Source organism: Sceloporus occidentalis, unplaced genomic scaffold (assembly GCF_023333645.1).
Source record: "Sceloporus occidentalis isolate IW3139 unplaced genomic scaffold, rSceOcc1.0.p SCAF_5, whole genome shotgun sequence".
Taxonomy (NCBI): Eukaryota; Metazoa; Chordata; class Lepidosauria; order Squamata; family Phrynosomatidae; genus Sceloporus; species Sceloporus occidentalis.
Window position 1 is genome coordinate 145,840,593 of NW_028316985.1, and position 20,220 is coordinate 145,860,812.

Consider the following 20,220-nt stretch of genomic DNA (forward strand, 5'->3'; position numbering starts at 1 on the left):
AACTCTGCAATGTACAAATAAAACATATTTATTTATTCTTTGTTTCATGAAGTTGTCTTTTTCCCCCTTTTCACCAGAGAAGGATGCCGCATAGAGAATGTACTGAAGAATGTCAAATGCAGAAAGTATGCTTTCAACATGATACAGCTGATGGCTTTCCCCAAGTACTATCGACCACCAGAGGGAACATATGGAAAAGCTGACACCTAGGCTTTAGACCAAAATCCAAATATATATACATATATATATATATATATATAGTGTGTGCTAAATCACACAGCTATTCTCATTAGTTAACGCAAATCACTTTGTGTGTCTCACAAATTGGGACCGTATGAAAGGGAAAATAAGTAGGACCTGTACTTAACATATTGTACTGTCTATCAACATCAATAAAGTATGATAGGCTGAGTGATGTCTAAATTTTAAAATGTAGACTTGTTTCTCATAAACCAACCAGAACTAAAGATATTAAAATGGATAACCACATGTTGAGTTGGATGACAGTGAACCTGGACTTGTACCTAAAGCCAACTTCCACATTAAGCTGCATTGAATTGTCAGAGTTGTTGACTACTGGATAAATGGCAATGCTAAGGTGCTGGTTGAATATGACGCATAAAATTCATCATAACTTTTGAAAAGAAATGTTAATCCCAACAACTTTATTTGGTCATATTTTCTGATTTTTAAGCCACTTTTTGCAGTTTTAGCTACATATGATATTCACATTTCTTAAAACTAAGGTATCGTTTTATCCAAAGTTTATCTAAATAAAGCTTTCATCCTTTATTCTTAGTAACATCTTACAATTCCCTTGGAAGCAGGAGCTTGTGTTATTGCCAGCCAGTCTCTATGGCGTTAAGGGACAATCTTTGTAAGCAATATAAATCAAGGGTAACCACTAAAGTCTATTATCTGTGTGATTTGAGAAAACCGAGAGGATAAAAATATTTGGCTGATGGTTAGAATATTCATCAGTGTTTGTACTGTATTGCATTGTATTTGTATTTGAATAAAAATAATAGTATTTTATTGAAACTGAAACATGCAAAAGCAAGAGAATCAACTACAGGTGCCATTATAATTATAACCTATTGTCATGATTAATCATTGTCAAAGGGAATATGTATTTTGAGGCTATGTTTAACAGTCTAAGAACTGTTTCTTTAATTTCAGATCTCATCACTTGTGAATGTCAGTGCAAAGACATAAGGGAGAGAGCTATTTGTATGTCAGATCAACGGATGTTTTCGATAGGAAATATAAATGCTGTAATTCCCAATATTATATATGAGTTTAACTGCTGTTAAATATATATAATAATGATATAACAATTTAATGGAGTTTTTACAGATAGTGAAAATGGTGCCTGTTTACTTATATATATTTCATGCTCAACATATAATACAGTAAAATGATTATTCCACTATATATTAATATAATATTATAAATACATTTATATTATTTTATATTATACAAATAGGGTATCAATCCCTTTATTATATGTAGGACATTAAATATGACACAATATGATTTGAGAGCTAGCACTGCGTTGTGATTTGAGTGTTGGACTAGAACACTGGGAGATCAGGGTTCAAATCCCTGTTCAGCCATAGCAACCACTGGGTAACCTTGGGCAAATCACACTCTCTCAGCCTCAGAGGAAGGCAAAGGCAAACCCCCTCTGAACAAATTCTGCCAAGAGAAACCTGTCTCAGGGTTTCCATGAGTCAGAAATGACTTGAAGGCACACAAGAACAACAAGCAATAATATAATATAATATAATTAGTCTCTATATTACATACAAGGGATGTAAATAAATATACAGTGGACCCTTGTTATACGCTGGGGTTTGGTTCCAAGATCCCCCGTGTATAACAAAATCCGTGTATGCTCAAGTCCCATTAAATATAATGACATAGCAAAATGGTGTCCCTAATAAAAAAAGGAAAATCAAGGTAAATTTATACTTTTTTGGAACATTTTCAAACCGTGTATGCTTAAATCCGTGTATAAAAAATCCGTGTATAAGAAGGGCCGACTGTATAAACGGCATAATTTTCACCATTTGTAAAAACTACATTAACCAGTTACAGTGAAGCAGTGACAAATTCCACTAAATCTTTGCTTCTGAAACAGGGAGATCTAGTAATGAAACCTGGGCAGGAGATTGAGCTTTACCCAACTGAAATGGGAAAATTCAACAAAAGTAATTTAGCTGTAGTCAAAATTTATCAAAAGTGGAAAAAATAAGGCATTAATAGCATGTCAAATGTTGTGGAATATCAATACAGAAAATGATTTCCTTTTCCCCTTTCAAAGTCAGTATAGGTCTTGTATTTAAAACACAAATTCATGTCTACAGGTGCTTTACTGACCAATGAATCATCACTGTAAATAGTTTGTATACCATGTTCTGAACAAAAATATTTCCTTTCCAAAAAAATCTGTTTCAAGCTGGGAAGCTGAATTCTCAGAGTGAAATATTATTTCTAGCATGGCCATGTCATCTGGCCTCCCATTTTTGCTAAAACTTATGTAATTGGTCTCATTCCATTCAGTAGGCTTTATACTGTTTGTTTGCTTAAAATGAACATGAGTTCATTAAAAGTGAAACAAGTTTCTTGTCAGATTATTACAGTGTCATTTTGAGCAAAAGATGCTGTAGCAAAATACTAATGTAAATGTAAAGCATAGCTGCATGTTAACCCCTTTAATTCAAGGTGTACTACATGCAAACTACATATAACCTGGCTGTTAAGAAATTATTCATACATAATGAAATACTACTATTTTTGCATTTTGTACTGTGTATTATACTAAAACAACATAAACTGTAATCAGAAATAAAAATTTCTGGCTGACCAACAAGTCAGATTCCACACTAAAATATGAATTACACAGCAGCATAATCCTCAAGGAGTTCTTTTTGCACAAGCCCTACTAAAGTGAATGGGGAAAAGAGCTCTATTGTTCATTCATTTCCTTGGAACATATTATGGAAAATTTATTGGAATGCCCCTCTGTTCCACAAAAAGAGAAGGAAGGAAGGAAGGTGGGTGGGAGCATCTTTAAGACTAACTGGTTTTTATTTTCACGTGAGCTTTCATGGATATAAACCTAGTTCTTTGGATGTAGTACCAAGTACCCACAGTTTCTAAAGCTGGATATAGATGGAAAATAAAATAGACATACCAGCATCTCCCTCCTTCCCCCCTTTTTTTGATTAGATATGAGCTGCATCATGCTGCAGAAATAATCCAGGTTGGTACCACTTTAACTGCCATGGCTCAATATTAGGAAACTCTAGGAATTGTAGTTTGTTGCAGCACCAGAGCTTTCTGACAAAGACGGATAAATGTCTCACAAAATTATAATTCCCAGAATTGAGCCATGGCAGTAAAATGGTGTCAACCTTCATTATTTCTCCAGTGCAGATGCAGCCATGGTTAATTCCCACACAGTGTTGCTGCTATAAATAAATTAAAGTTTGGATTGATAATTTTTATAATGTCATCACTGAAGTTTAAGGTGCATTTTTTCAAAGAAAGATAACAGGTCATCAGACTACCTCTGCAAATGTGTTCTTTAATATCAGGTTCAATATGAGATTAGGAAGAATTCTTTGATTATAGGGAAATAAAAACAGTAGAGGGAGACTGTAAATTATGTGTCTTAATTTAGTACTTTTTAAATTATGCTCCAGAACAGAATGTTATTAGTTTAGCATATACAGCTGATTGATGTTTTTTTAATTATTTAATACTGTATAGAGTTTTCTGCCTTCTTAAGAACCCTGGTGTTTGGAGTGCTTTGTAGCCTCAATCAATGTGTTTTTACAGTGCTTCCAATGTCATAAGACTTTGCTTGCCCCTTATATATATATATTTTGATCCTTGAAAAAATAATTCATGAAATACTTATTTCCATGTGCCAGTACAATACTGTAAATGTTTAGCAGACAGGGATTTTAAAAGAGAGGAATGGCTCATATGTGTCGGTCAACTCTTGTAAGAAAAAAAATCAGGAAAATGGCATTAGACTTTTGCTAAACGTTCTTTGCTGTTTGTTTCCTGAATTGTATAGTATATAAGCCATCCTTTATTTCATGCTACCAGACAATCAAAGGATCATGCTCCATTCTTTGCATGCAAATGTAGGCATGCATTTTGGGAAGCCGTCATGGTCAACATCCTCAAAAATGGAGTGGTAGCTCTTATAGAACTTTGCATTTAACTTTGAAGTCCCCAAGAAGGATCTGCATTGCTTTTATTTCCCATACAATACAGCCCATTATGGCTATATCCTGGATCAAGAGACGTAGCATAAAGTTACACAAAGGTAGAATTCCAAAATGTCTCCCTTCTCATTCCCCCCCCCCAAAAAAAACCTTTAAACATCTGTAGTCCCCCCCAAAAATTCTTGTTTACTGGCCAGTGGAGAATTGAGGAGCAGCTGAGATGCACCCAACAACATTCCTTTATGGATACTGGCAGCAAAGCATCCTCCAGAGTCTCCTAGAGGATCTTCCTGAGTCCCTGGAGGTCCATATCAGTGCTGTACCTCCAGGTAAAGGAGAATAACTGGCCAGTGCTTTGCTTCGACCATTCCCTGCTCTCCACTGGCAAGTCAACTGACATAGAGGGAGTTACAGCTGCTAAAAGGTGGGTTTTGGGGGGAGGGAGTTTGATCATTGCAAGAGATCAATAGAGAATCCAGCCACTGCAGTGACTAAAGCAGGTATAAGTTGAACTTTATTCACTAACAGGAAGCCATCCCATGTTTGAAACTTGGACGACTTTCAAAAGCAATTAATGTTCTTAAAAGGCCAGCTGGGGCCATGGAAACATTCATGCATGGCTGAATTGGTTTTCTGGACTGTGGTCTATCGTACAGTCCCTGAAACACCACTAATGTACATGCAGGCGGGCAGCTTGTAGGTTTCCAGATGTTGGAATGCACCTCTTCATATGTCCTCAGTGGTTATCCAACACTTTTGTTCGTATGGTCCATCATCTTTCCATCCCTCCTGTAAAGCATTAATCACTATTGTGATATATTGTGGAGAAAGTCTGATAAACATATGCTTGAAATAGATTGTGGAGCAAGCTTGAAATATATTTAATAGCTTGCTTCCTCTTTAACTGAATTGGACAGCAGATTCTGAATATTATGCATGTATGTTTTATTTTTTATCATTTTGCCTATTGTTTTAGTAACTGCAAGTATTTCTGTGTATAAGCCATATCTGTTGTGCATTGTGTCTTGGGGGGGGGGGGAGGTTGTGCACATATTTTTATTTAAATAAATATGTCTTATTTTTCATATTTTTGCCTATCTGTGTTTGAATTGTTTCCATCACCATAAAACCAACGGCATGAAAAGGATAGCTCCTAGGTGGATACGTCATTAACCTATGAATGGGTTTCATTTAAGTTTTCCAACTTGCATTCCATTTGTATTACTGTATATATTCATGTATAAGTCTAAACATTTTAGTCAAAAAATCAACCCAAAAAACTTAGGTCGACTTATCTATGGGTCAGTGTACATACTGTACTTTAACTCTTACCAAAATAGAAACTATCCCCTTTTCTGAATAATGAATGGCGAGAGCTTAGTCCATCCCAGGAGAACCTAAAAGAAGCACCAGCCCCCTCTGTTCCCTCCATTGCTGCTATGCTTCTGGCCTTTTTTAAAGCCTGGTGGTGTTCTTTGGCATTGTTTTTCTTTGCTTTGTCCTTTATATCCTTAAATTGTACCCTCGAGTTATCCATGGATCATATCAAAATCCATAATTTTGGCTCCAAAACCTGCCCTCGACTTATACATGAGGTTGACTTATAGTCAAGTATATACAGTAGATCACATAGATTGGTAACTTATGTAGAATTTTATATTTGTGCTATGGCAAGTATGGATCTGGGCAACATCACTCCATGTATGTATATTTCTTCCTTTAGATTGTAAGGATAAATTGATAGATGCATGTTCACCATAATTATTTACATCATAAGATTGTTTGTCTGATACGGCTATTATTGCATGCATGAGGTTTTGCTGCCTGGGTCCCTGTCCATGATAGATTAGTAGAACAGGCAGTTGAATCTTATTTCAGACCAAAAGATGGGCACTGTCCTCCACCACACCTGAGGCCACAGGCTAGCTTAGGTCAAAATTGAGGAACCCTTTCCCTTCCTCCAGATGTTAATAAACTACTATTCTCATCATACCTCACCACCGGCCAGATTTAGATCTTATAAAAAATTAGGATTAACACAACATCTGGAGGGTTACAAATTATCCAGTCCTGGCTCAAGGGACAAAGCAGGTTGCATATCTCATGCATAGCCCTTTTCTTCAATTTCCTTCACTTCTCCCACATTTCAGCATCTCCCACTTGAGATGGCTGCCTCACACTCTGCCTAATGGCAAGCTTGGTCCTACAGATAAAGGAATTTTCATATTGTCTTTTATTGACTCAAGTTTTCAGGGGTATGGATCCACATTTTGAGCAGTCAGCCCTATAAAATCAGAGGTATTGCATATTATATCTGCGAAAGTATTTGAGTGAATTCTGTCTTTATATTTTATTCTTCTTTGATCTGTAAATATTTTTGGAAAACTGAGTTACTCTTTTCTGCCAAATAGGTGGTATAAATGCTATTGCAGACCTTATGGCCTGTCTGATTGCAGATGTTAGAAAGCATACAAGGTGGCTTCTCTGATTAAATGAGCTACAGCTCATAAAAGTGCAGCTTACAGTAAATGTGTTAAGTTAAAGGCAGGTTACAGACCGCCATGAAAGTACGCGCAGAGCGCGTACTAGGGTTAGGGAGGTGTGGTGCTTCCGCACCTCCCTAACCCTAATACGCGCTCCGCACGTAAAAAATGACGGCGGCCGTTCCAGACGGCCGCCGTCATGAGGACGTCACGACCGTGCCGCCTCTACATGGGGCGGCGCGGACGTGACGTCCTCGCTCCGCGCCAGGGCGCCTAGGGCGCCCTTAGCGCGAACCAGGAAGGAGCTCCGTTTCGGAGCTCCTTTTTGGTTTGCGGCGCCGCTTTGCTTCGCTGGGCCCAGCCTTCAGATGGCTGCGCCCAGCGAAGCAAGGAAGAAAGGGGCCAAGTGGCCCCTTTCTCCTCCTCCCCGTTGCCGCGGGGTGTCCTTGGGGCTTGAAGCCCCAAGGACAGCCCTTTTCAGGCTATGGGGAAGCGGCGTTTTGCCGCTTCCCCGCAGCCTGAAAAGCGGCAGATCGGGGCCTCAGCGGCTGCCGTTCTGGCCGCTAAGGCCCCGATACAACGGGGAAAGGAGCGGGTGCAGCCCGCCCCAAATGGGCAGTCTATAACCCGCCAAAGGTACCATAGAAGAAAAGTGCTGAACATATGTAATTGTCCCCGTTCCATTGTTCGGCCTCACTAGTGTTGTATACATAGACTGATAGCAGTTCTCAGACATTTCAGACATGAGTATCCCTTAGCCAGAAACTGGACTGGAACTATATTTGCTGACCGCTGCCTCCTTCCTATTTCTTTCCTTGCCTTCATCTCTCCCTGTTAATCTCCTTCTTTCTCTCTCTCTCACACACACACACTTATCTGAAGCTATGTATTCTGCATCTTGCACATAACATTCCTTGGACCCATCACTGCCCACCATTCCTGTATACTTTTCTCCCATCCATCATTCAGTTAATTTCAAAAGCAGAAAACATGGAACAGGTTAAAAATACATTGAGTATCCAAACAAATATGAGCCCCTGACCCTAGTGTACATGTAGGCCTGGTTGGCTGGTAAATAAGCAGTTAATGGCTGAAATAGAGAAAACCAGTTTTTCTCTGGATTTTTTCCCCACCTGCATAATAGTACCGCTTTGAAGTTGATTCTTCAAACTGCAAAGTTTCCTGCTGTTGGTGACACAGCAGGTCATCCATGTACTCCAACTATATTATCTTAATATCTGATGCACACTAAAACTACAAGAAAACACCATAATCTCTGCAATATGATCTCCTTCTCCAGATCAAGGAAAAACACATACCAGAATGTCCACTTTGCTCTTAGCTACCCTAATATCCTCACCATAGGCAATCTCCAATGACAGATATTTACTAAAGCCCTTTCTCCATAGGAGTAGGATGAAGCGACATAGATAAGAGAGCTATGGCTACAAACCCAACAACAAATTGATGGCAGTCATTTTATCAAGCAGGGCTTCTCCTTATCAATGAATTAGATCCAAAGCAAGAAACAGCACAGCTGAGTTCATAGAAGCCTATCACCATAAGCTTAGTAACCAGGTGACACACTGTCCACAAGAACAATGAATGCAGTAATGATGTGGAGTAGTTTCAGTCTGCATAGGTGGATGGACTACTTGCACCCATGCAATCATGTGTCTTCAAGGTAAGTTTCCATAAATCCTGTTCTCCATAAGTATGTCTATTGCCTGTCAACAGTGCTGGAGACAGATTTAATTCCAGCTGTAGCTTGGTAACTTTCCTTTCAAAAATGTCCACTGAAACCTTTTTGTGAACATAATCAGGAGTAATACAATCCTAATTAGACACTCCATTCCAAAAATCTAGCACACTGCTTCATCTTCATTCACCACTCCAAGGTTTATAGAATAAGTGCTCTATGCCAAGTGCAGATGGCAAAGGGTGTGCCTACCTCAAGGGATGTTCCAGATATTAGCATGAAAATCAAAGCAGAAATTCTGTTGGGAGGTTAAACCAGCATATCCAGCAACAGAATTCCATCCATGGATTATTTGTTATTGCAGAAGGAGGTATTCTGTATCACCTCATGCATGATGCCCCCATTAGGTGCAACATCCATTTGAGTCACCAGGGTATACCCCTTCATCAATCAATATCTGAAGGACAGGAAGGTTCTCAGACACCATTTGGATTCAATTTTGCAGCTAGGAAAAGGGAATAGTTGTTTGACTCGCAGGCCTTCAGCAAGCACAAAGCAATGGTGCCTAGAAATCTCACCATCTCCAGCCATTGATTGGGAGTGTACCCTAGCAGCCCAAGCAGAGATTGTACACAGGGGTCAAGAGGAAAGCCTGGTGGAAATACCCAACTACAGTTCTAAACTACTGTAACTGAAGAAACTCTCTAGCCAGGAGGAGCATGCAACCAGAGTTAGTTTGGGCTGTACCTTCTAGGGCATCATTCAATTCCTGAAACCTGACGGCCCCAGTGCCATCACTAGGGGATGTGCGGGGTGAACATTGCACTGGGTGACACCATCAGAGTGGATGACACCAGCAACAAAATGACTACCTATAAAACAGCTTCCCTCTCCTCCACACTGCCTTCCCAGCACTCAGAATTGGCAGGCAATCATTTTGAAAGATCAATGAGAGAAGCACTTCAGGCACACACACCCTTATTCTCTCCACCCCACCCTTCTCCAAGTTGAGATCTCACTGTCATGCCTGCCATGCTCACTGGTGGAACAAAGTGTCATTGGGACTGCAAGAGTCCACGGTGTGCCGCGTTGCCTCTCCAACCCAGCCCAGTGCCAGACAGAGTCTGCTGTCACCTTTGCAAGAGCTGCTCTCCTTTAACCACTGCAGCCAACAATAGCAGAAGCAGCTGTTGCTGCCACAGCAGACCACTATTGCCTTGACTTGTCAAGAGAAGAGAGAGATTGGAAAACACCCTCACCACTGTGCCCCCCGCATCTCTCTCTCTTTCTTTCTCTCTCTTCCCATCTGGAGTTTGCCAACCATGCCACCACCAATGCTTCCTTCTTGGCATGGGGATTCAGAGAAGCCACTGAGAAGGCGGGGGGTGGGGGGTGACAGCAGCACTACATTGGGTGGCACCAACCTTAGTGACACCACTATATGGCTCTGCCCTTTCCAAGAAGGTCCAGCAAGAGAGAATAGGCCTGTGAACCAGTAGAAAAAAATTCTCCTTAGGAGAATGTGGATCAATTATTTGACACTACCATACCTAAAATACCAGGATTGTGGTGTTTGTGTAACTAATATTGACAACAACAGTAATACCCAGATCCTTGAAATAATCATGCTGCACACAAAGACTGGATTCCAATTTACTGGTGCAGATTTGGAGAGCACTATGAGACATTATGAGAGCATGAGGGAACTGCCCCCTCCCAAAAAAAAAATACCTCACCTAAAACGTTTTACTCAAGGTTGTTCCATGTGTGGAACACTGCTTGAGGGGCGCTTCCATAAGCAGGAGCAGATTTGGAATGTGTGCGCATGCATTTAAATTGTTTGAAAACTACCACATCAAACTGGAGAAAGTCTGTGGATTCACAAGGAGGGGATCTGAGCGAAGATAGCAGGCATGTGATGTACATTTTCACTTTCAGAAACACAACTCCAGCATTTGTATGTTTTGATAGCAAGGAATTCTACAGTGATGCACCCTTTTGAACACAATCTTTGTAAGAAAGGTTTTTGTTCCCTAGTAGAGCTTTCTGGGCAAATACGTCCTCAGAGACAATGGCTGGAATCCTCTATGGAAGTCACGAATGCCTAATCTACAGTTACATATTTGTGACTGTTACACATAGGGATCTATGTGTAGGAACCATGTAGCTCACTCAATCCCTTCTTACTGGGCCATAGTAACTGTGATCAATGGGGACTGGTTCTCCAGTCAATTGGGAAGCAGTTGACTGACATTCCCACCCACCCCTCACATGAGAGATCTCCAACACAAAGGGGAAATGTGATAGGAATCCTTGTTACTGCCTGTCACACTGGATATCATTCATGGGAGGTGTTGGAAACAGCAGTCAGCTGCTTTTCAGTCAACAAGGGAACAGACTCCTGTCAATCACAGTGCATGATGCTAGGTAAGTTAGGACTGAGGGGATCAGGATTCAATGCATAACTACAGTGCTCATGCATTCATAAATTCCATACAAGATTGTGGCCACTGTTTTCTATTTCCTATTTTCCAGTCTTTCCTGATCTGTTTGAATTACAGCATAAAGTGCTGACCTTTGCAAGGAACATCCATATTTCAGCTGCAGTCCTGTGCCTAAATACTTCTCCCAGAAAACTATTAAACCCAGAGTTTGGAAAACTTACTTTTTGTACTCCTACTCCTAGAATTCAACAGCTAGTGGCCATGCTGGCAGGATATTTAGAGAGCGGGAGTTCAAAAATGTAACTCAAGCTCTACTAAAATCAGAGACAAACATCAGAGTACAGGAACAGGATTGCAGCTAGAAAGGTGTTTTTATTTGGCATTGAAAAGAAGCCAGCCTCCAGGGAAAGTTATTTCACAGCCAAGGTGCCAATCTGGAAAAAAAAATCCTACCCTGAATCCTCATACCAGGTGTTGGCCCCATTGCTGTGACACAGAAGAGGGCCTTCCAGCACACCACAATTTTTTCTTATGGTGATGTACAAAAACAGTGAAAATGTGGTAAAACAAATGGAGTTAAATCACCAGATTAGATCTCGTGGATTCACATAGGTTATAGCTAGATTTCATAACATCATCATTCATAGTTTTTTTCTAAAAGAGTATGTGTGTATTTGCATGCCTTTCATTTTAAAAAATGATAAATGTGAGTGCATCAATCTTTGCTGTTGCTATTCTTGAATCCCTAGGAATTGAAAAATAGCTTGAAAATATTTTGCCTGAGAGTTGTTTTAGAATACACTGCTGTATTCTGTGTTACTCTAGATCAGAGCTTAGAGGTAACACATTGCAGGTCATGGTGTTTGCTGTAATTAGTTACTTCTACAGCTAACAAGGTTTGTTAAGAAAAAGACATAACATTCACCAATTAGTAAAGTAATTTGTCAATTCTTGCAGAAAAAAATAGTGCAATGAATTAATTTAGCATAGTAACATTCCACACTCAGCTCTAAATTTTAAAAATGATAATTTGAGTAAAAGAAGAAAAAATAATGATAAACTCCAGTGATATTTTGGATATAGTTGTGAAAATGTTGCTATTGGTTGTCATTTTCATGCTTTTTGCTCAGCAATGTTGCCCAAAAGATGTTGTTTTAGGGAACAGGCCTGTAGGCTCTATCAGAGTTGGAAACCAAGTTTTGGGTTTGTTTGTTTTTTAACACAATGTGCTATACACCATTTGTTGCTTTAAAATTAATGCATTCCTGTCATATCGCTTTTTGAGTTATGCATTTAAAACAAAATACAAAAATGAACCCACAAAAGGATTAGGAGTAACGAGTCAATGTTATTCAATTAGTAAATGTTATTCATTATACCCTCAAAAGTAACCATTTTACCAGTTACTATTAGAACACTCTTATATTACACCTGTGCCATAGGACACACAATTTTTCAATCCAGCCTTCTCAGAGTACTTTTAGCTCCAAGAACCTCTCTTCCCAAAGACTTTGAAAAAATAGGTAGGAGTCACCAACCTTTGTCTCCTGATGGCCACTACAATATCTTTCTTTTTGGCCATTGCCCTGTGCTCTTTTTACTCCTGCATAGGTAGTCAACAGGATGTGAGTCACAGGTGATACAGTAAGAAAAAAGTCAAATTACAAGGAAGGAAGGAAGGAAGGAAGGAAGGAAGGAGCAGACCATCTATTCAGTGGAATATTATAATATGCATTCCATACACATTCTTCAAAATACAATGAGACAGCTAGCCCATGAGTAGCAGCAGGCATGTGCCTTGGGTGCGCACCCCATTTTAACCCCCTCCATTTGTTCCTCACAAGTAATCGAGGGTCACAGATCTGAAGTCTGCGCAAACTGAGGGGCAACTGTACAACTAAGCACAAAAGTTAGAATCAAAAGTTAGTATTCCCTATTACCATGCGTGGATGTGAGAGCTGGGCAGTTAAGAAAGAAGATAGGTAGATAATCCATTCATTTGAGATGTGGTGCTGGAGAAGAGTGCTGAAGATCCCATGGACAGTCAAAAGGACAAACAAATGGGTCCTAGCGCAAATCAAGCCAGAAACCTCCCTGGAAGCCAAGATGACCAAACTGAGGCTGTGGTATTTCAGACACATCATGAGAAGGAAGGACTCAGTGGAAAAGACAATAATGCTGGGAAAGGTGGAGGGAAGTAGAAAGAGAGGAAGGCCACATGCTAGATGGGTGGACTCTATTAAAGAGGTCACAGGTATGGGGTTGCAGGAATTAAGCAGAGCAGTGGAGGACAGAGGGTCTTGGAGATGTTTCATCCATCGAGATGAGTTGAAATTAACTCAAGGACAGTTAACAACAACAAATAAGGATGGAAACCTAATTTTACAAAAACACATGGCATCATTCTGGTCTCCTTTTGTTTCCCTAGCATTTCAAGTTTCTGATCATCTCGGCATTATGTATAGAGGCCTTCCTTTCCACCATCCCCAATTAATACATATATGGATATGTGTGAGTGTACATTTAATATCATAATATAGAACTGATACTTTTGGGAACTTAAGTTTCCAAAATAGCCTGTGAACATGCTGGTTGAATCATTCTGGGAATTTTAGTCCACATGAGGAATTTTATCAAGCTTTGTGTGTGTGTTGTGTTGTATGCCTTCAAGTCATTTCCAACTTATGGTGATCGTGGGGCTTGACAAGTTTTATTTGGAGGTGGTTTGTGATTACATTCCCCTGAAGCTGGGAGCATGTGACTTGTCCAAGGTTACCCAGTGCTACATGCAACATAAAGTATAACCCAGTCTTTCATCAGCTGCAACATAAAAGTAATAAATTCAAGTTATTTGAGAAATGTATTGAGAATGAAGACCACTGCAGCAGAAATATTCAATATATCTGCTTCTGTCATGGGACATGATAAGAGCTAACATTTTAGCTAAGTGAAAATCCTAGGCATTGTTTGAAGTTGATGTCCAGCTACAGTGATGTACCTTTTAAAAAAAAAAAAAAAAAAACAATCCTAAAACAATCTTGCAAAGAACAGCTGGTCCTGAAACACCAATTTGTATTTATATATTCATGGGTATGTTAATGTATGCCAGCAGGGAGGATGTGCTCCCACACTTTATAGAAACCAACAGGGGGCATCTTATACGCAATCCAGTTCTCTTTTGCATTAAACCTAAGTCAAGTCAATTTTTACGGGCACATAGTCCAGAGCCATGCCACTTAATTCTTTCTGATCTTCATCCCATTGAAATTCATTTCCTACAGTGCTCCCCTGCAGTTTATTTTTAACAGTTAATTTGTTTGGACATCATTAAAAAGAAAATACTCTGACTTCTGCTGGTAATAAGACACTGAGCTGCCTGTCATGCTCTTTTACAAAGCAAGGCTTAGAAGCCAGCATCAAGTTTTAGACATAATGGAATGCTGGCCCATGCTGGCAACTGGGAAATGCGGGGAAAGCCACATACCTGGAACTGCCTTCCTTCTACATCTGTTTAAAGTGCTTTGGAAAGTGACTGCAGGAGGGGGAGGGACAAACACTTTCCACAATTCGCGAGTGATTGTGGCCTATTTTTGAAAGGAAACCCTAAATCAAAGGAGGAATTATTAATACCTCTTGCTTCTTTTCATCCCAATTGGCTGCAACTATACCAAATCAAGGCATTCAAGAAAGCATGGGTTAAAAAAAATTAAAAGAGCTGTTGTGACCAGTTGCCATGCTAGTTGAGGATTCTCCAAACTATGTGTCTACTAAATGGGACCTCCAGAGGCTGTAGCACTGTCCTCCTCAGTAGCAATGGCTGATGGGGGAGGGGTTGCCACCTTCAGGGTCTATCATGCTTGTAGCCACACCAGAATCTGAAACCAGGCACCTGTCTAACAGCCACCACTACTGAGGGGGCCAATGCTGCAGCCTCTAGTGGCCCATTTAGGGTCCACTGCACTGCTGGGTGAGTGGAAAACCTCCCTTTTGCACTTAGTAGCTATGCCAGTCCCTCCAAGTTTTCTACCCCACTGGATGACACACACCCCTCTGGGTTGTCACCCAGTGCGGTCCACACACCACACCACTCTCCTGGTCAGTGGATCAGATGCCTCAGAAATGTATAGATTTTATCTCATAGTTCATCTAAGGTGTGATAAAACAGATTATTTTCAAGGGAAATGCATGGCCAAGTTTGTTTTTTTCTATCCCTAGCTTTCATCTGACATCAAGAAGTTCTTTGGTTTCTTGCTACCAGTCTTCCACCCCCATTCAGGGTGAGAATGAATGCTCTCCAATGGATGTTCTCTTATCTGTCACAAAAATCTGCTTGCTGCTATTCTTCCATGTCTTCTACCCTTTTCCCACAAGGATCCTGCCCTTTTGGAAACAATTTTTTGCACTGCCTCTTTAAAGTGCTGTTGTACCCATGTTTTAAAGCAATTAAACATTCATGCAACTGCTGCTGGACTTGTCTAAAGGAGAAAAGAAACAAACCTACACAGAGCAGTGGCATTTCTAAGGTTGCTGTCACCCAGTGTGTTAAGTCATGGCAGGAGGCGGGACTTATGGGGGTGGGACTTCCAGTGCAAGACTTCTGGTGCATGCGAGAACACGCGTACACAGCCTGAATTACCCCACACACCCCCAGGGAGTGCATGCCCCTAGGAAGGGCAAGAGAAGGGCCCCCGGGACCTGGGGAGGGTGGAAAATGCCCATGACCCCCCAGAAAAGGGCAAGGAGGACCCCCCAGGACCCAGGGAAGGCAGAAAATGCCCCATGTGCCCCCTGGGAAAGGGCCTGGGAGAAGCCCCCAGGAACTGGGAAGAGCCAGGACTGACTGGGTGTCACCTCACTCTTCTGGGGTGTCACCAGTATGGTCTGTACCCCCTGCACCCCTCTATTGACGTTTCTGCCACAGAGAATTATGGGGGGGGGACTAAACCAAACAAAAATGAACCTGAACTCAGTTATTGTAGAGTATCTGGAGGACTGCTAAATTACACTGGAGTAACTATTTTCATGGTCGTTGACAGATTCTTTGCATTATTTTTGTCACTGCATTATCTTCTTCTATGCATTGAAGAAATGTTTCCATTGGTGTCAACAGGAGCTTTCCTGTCAATCCAAAAAGCAGTTGCAGGGTCCAAGAAAAAATACCAGCTGGCTCTGAAAAGTGAACAGGGCTGGAGAAAAACAGTTGAAAGCAGCTGAGCTGGCATGGGGTAGAGGTTATCGCTCCTTTCCCTGTATGTGCCCTTTGCTCTAAAAAGTATATTCCAATTGGTTGTCATGTTTGGCCTCAGGGTTACCTTTACAACAGCTAAGTAAATAATTAATCAAATGGGCTTGCTGAACATGAAGTTGTCTTATTATTTTCCAGTTGGCCTGCATGTTCTTTATTCTGCATCACTTTATTTTAGCTTGTTCCGCACTTTACTAGAATTGGCCATGCTTCCTGAATGGAGCATTTCCCCACTTGGACTGAGCTTGTTAGATGAATTTTGCTATTGGAAGTTCCTGTGCTTCTTATATTGACAAAGATTTATTATAGCCACATTGCTGAAAAGTGAATCAATGTGGATCTTTCAGGAATACTCAGGGGGGGAGGGGGAGTATTGAATATCCCAGGTTAAGTGGGTTTTTGGTAGTCCCCCCCCCCCCCCCAGAGGCGCACCAAGTCCATTCGGGACAAGTATGAACACCTAGGAAATAACCTGAATTCATACCAGATTATTTTCATAGTGCAAATGGGGCTATACTCATATTAAAGAGTGAAACTTTGAAAAGAAGGCATTGGAAAGTGATGAAGAAGTGAAAGGAAGAGATTGAGTTTTTAAAATGTGGAGTATGTAAATGAGAGATTTGAGAGGGATGTTTTATTATTATCTGAAACAGATATAAAATATAAATAATGGAATTGTTTAAATGTGTTGATATGAGATGAATGTATGTATGTGTAAAATAGCATGATTTGTCAATAAAAATCATGGCAAAAACTTAGGTTATATATTTTTCTTTAAAACAAATATATTATCCATAATCATAAACTGCATGATGCACACATTCCTGTCTTTATGAAGATCGCATACTGCAATACTTAGGACATTTTGGCATCTCATTCAGTCTATGAAAAAAGGAAATGCTTTCCAGTTCTCAAACAGGAGACAGCCTGTATAATAAGGAACTCCTGCCAACCTTGGCAAATTACATATTTCCTAGTTGTTTTCTTTTATTCTTGCAGTTAGTTATGCTTTGACAAAACAAATAAACCTGTAATGACACTATCATTTTTTGAGGATGGGCTATGTTTAAATGTATTGTTCTGCCCTGCAATAAGAGGTCTCCTGGCAGAGACAGTCATAATATTTCTCTTTCTCTTACAAATGACTCCTTAATAGGTGATAAAGCTATCTCTGTTTCACTGCACTTTAAATCCTGAAACTTACTAATTCCATGATAGTAATAAATCCTAAATCCTTTATAGGAGAAGAGAAAACTGAAATAAACCACCTGTGAATGTGGTAACAAAGGTGAAGAAAATTATTTCAATAGATGAACATAAGGTAAACAGGCTTATTATCTTTAAATTACATGACTCTATGAAGAAATATAAATGTTTGATACTCTTGTGGCACAACATAAAGTTCTGAATGTATTTGTTTTGCTCATCAGCAGATGCAAAAAATAACCCTTAGAATTTGATAGCTAGTTCTAAAATGCAATGAAAATAAATGAAAGAGGCCATTTTATGCGGTGCCTTTTTAAAAACTGGCTTGAAATTTGTAAACTACACAGTTGTCCCTGGCTGCTCTGCATTTGTACAATTGCCTCAAGTATTATCCCTTGAAAAAATCACAAGCTAAAATTTTTGTGAAGGAGAGATTGAATAGTCATTTGAGTTCCAGTTCATTTTCACTGGAATTTGTGGTGTTATAATTTTTCCCTGGTTGACATGAACTGCTTGTTAATAATACTGTGGCCTCCTCTATGCTTCCACCCTGGTGCCATTGCCCCCCACCAATAAGGCCTCTGTTGTCAACTAGACTAAATTTATATTTTGCCTGTATTCAGTTTTAGTTTATTTAAACCCATGTACCATTTATGTTGAATGGCTTGGGCCAAGACGTTTATTTCTGGCTTTGAAGAAATACAGATCAGGGCATAAACAACCTACTAATGACTGCAGCCTCTCAAGATTTAACCCAGATGTTACACAAAAATAGTAATAAAACAGATCCAATGGGGTCCAATGGATTATCACACTGAATGCGAAGGTGACATTTTTAAAAAGCCATTGAAACAGCAGTCCTCTAATCCTGAACTGAGATTCAAGATCGTCTAAAAGGATAATATGTGTGAGGTTGTCATGAACCACTGAGTAAGCCAACAGAATAAATAAAGAACTGTGGTCAATCTGCAGACACACAGGGCTGCTAATTCTCTGTGTGTCCATTTACTAGTCGAAAGCATAAATTCAGTATGTTCCTGAGTAAGGACTACCTCAGATTTACACTATTAAAGTTGCTTTTTATCACACGTTCCTAGCATTCTTGGCCCAGACTGGCAGATTGCAAATATACTTTAGCCCACCAGATTACTCAGTTACCAACTTTGTGACCTCAAATATAATTTTAAAGTACAGAATGCAACCTAGTATACATAGAGTGTAAGATATATATATCGTAAGAACATAGCTATATGTACCTTCAGGTTGCCTGCCAACTTCTAGTGAGCCCATGAACTTTATAGGGGCTTTAAAGGTAAGGATTACTTAAGAGGTGGTTTTGCCAGTTTCTTCCTCTGAAATACAGTGCACCCACGTCATACACGGGCACCTTTTGTGCAGCTTTCAGCTTATGCTGAAAACCATGCCGACGGCATTGCAATGGCGCACACGCCACCCCGTGCATCATGCACAAGCCCCATTATTTTCAATGGGGCTTAAGCATACATGTTATTTGCCTTATGTGGAGGAGCCTGGAACAGATCCCCCGTGTAAGACAAGGGAGCACTGTATATCCTGATTATTCATTGACAGTCTCCCACCCAAGTACTATCTAAGGCTGACCCTGCTTAGTTTTCAAGATTAGATGACATCTTGGAATTTATGGTACTGTGAGTCCATGCCATATGCAGGCTCCTTATAGGTGGCTTTCAGCATACGCTAAAGCCAACTGGGAAATGCACAAATGCCCCGCATGTGTGCATTGCCACGCGGCGAGCACAAGCCCCATTATATCCAATGGGGCTTGTGAATGGTGTGTGCGGCTGCACGGCACGCATGCAGCCACACAGCAAGCATGAGCCCCATTGGTTATAATGGGGCTCAAGCTTATGTGTTATTTGCTTTACGCGGTGTGTGTGTCCGGAACAGATCCCCCGAGTAAAGCAATGGCCCACTGTATTTAGGCTTCTTGTTGTTGTTGTGTGCCTTCATGTTGTTTCCAACTTATGGTGACCCTAGCACAAACATATCACAGGGTTTTGTCCTCCAGATTTCTTCAGAGGAAGTTTGGTTTTGGCCTTTCTCTGAGGTTGAGAGAATGTGACTTTCCCAAGGTCACTCAGTGCTTTCCATTGTCCAGGGGGAATTCAAACCCTGTTCTTCAGAATCATAATCCAATGCTGAAACCACTACACCACGCAGGCCTATACATGGAATGGAATGAAGTTTAAGCACCCAGAAATTGACATATATGTGTCTCCCTAAAGAGGAATGTATATTTTGTATATCTATATATCTACATATAATAAATAGCCTAAAATAGTACCAAAAAGTCTGTTCATTTCCCAGGTAAATATCCTGAGATTCCAATACTTAAGAATTTTAAAGTGGAATGCTGATGTTAACTTGGCCTGAGCTGGGCACCCACGTGACCAGAAGTGGATAAAGATGACCCCAGACAGAATCCCGATTAACTGACAAGTGGCAAGATTCCTCAGTCTAAGAGACAGGGGAACCATGCCTATTTCACACAAAAGTTTATATTAACAATTAAAGGGCTTTTGGAATGCAATTCCCTAGTTATGGAATGTCCTGGAAACCTAGCTTGGCATTGACAGCCTGCATCAGTGCCAAGCTAGGCCATGCCAGTCTTCCAGGACATTCCCTAACTGGACAACCACATTCCAACAGTACTTTAGTTGTTAGTATAAACTTTCATGTGAAACAGGCATAGTTCCCCTGTCTCTTACATGGGGTTTACCATCTAATTGTCTGCAAGTCTGTTTTTATTTACTTTTTGGGTTATTGCTATTGCCTTTATTTATTTATTTATTTATTTATTTATTTATTTATTTCCTGCTCTTTTCCCAGGACTTGGACTCAGAGCGGCTTCACAGCATTA

At 40.2% G+C, this 20,220-nt stretch overlaps 1 protein-coding gene across 1 annotated transcript in view; it reads left to right on the top strand.

Annotated features, from left to right (window-relative positions):
• The window catches only part of INPP4B (inositol polyphosphate-4-phosphatase type II B), a 339,484-nt gene extending 338,077 nt beyond the window's left edge, over positions 1-1,407 (top strand). Inside the window, exon 26 of the mRNA XM_089525749.1 lies at positions 78-1,407. Within this exon, the coding sequence (XP_089381875.1) occupies positions 78-210 (133 nt within the window). The 3' untranslated portion in view covers positions 211-1,407. The remainder of the gene's footprint in view (positions 1-77) is intronic.
• The last annotated feature ends 18,813 nt before the right edge of the window (positions 1,408-20,220 follow it).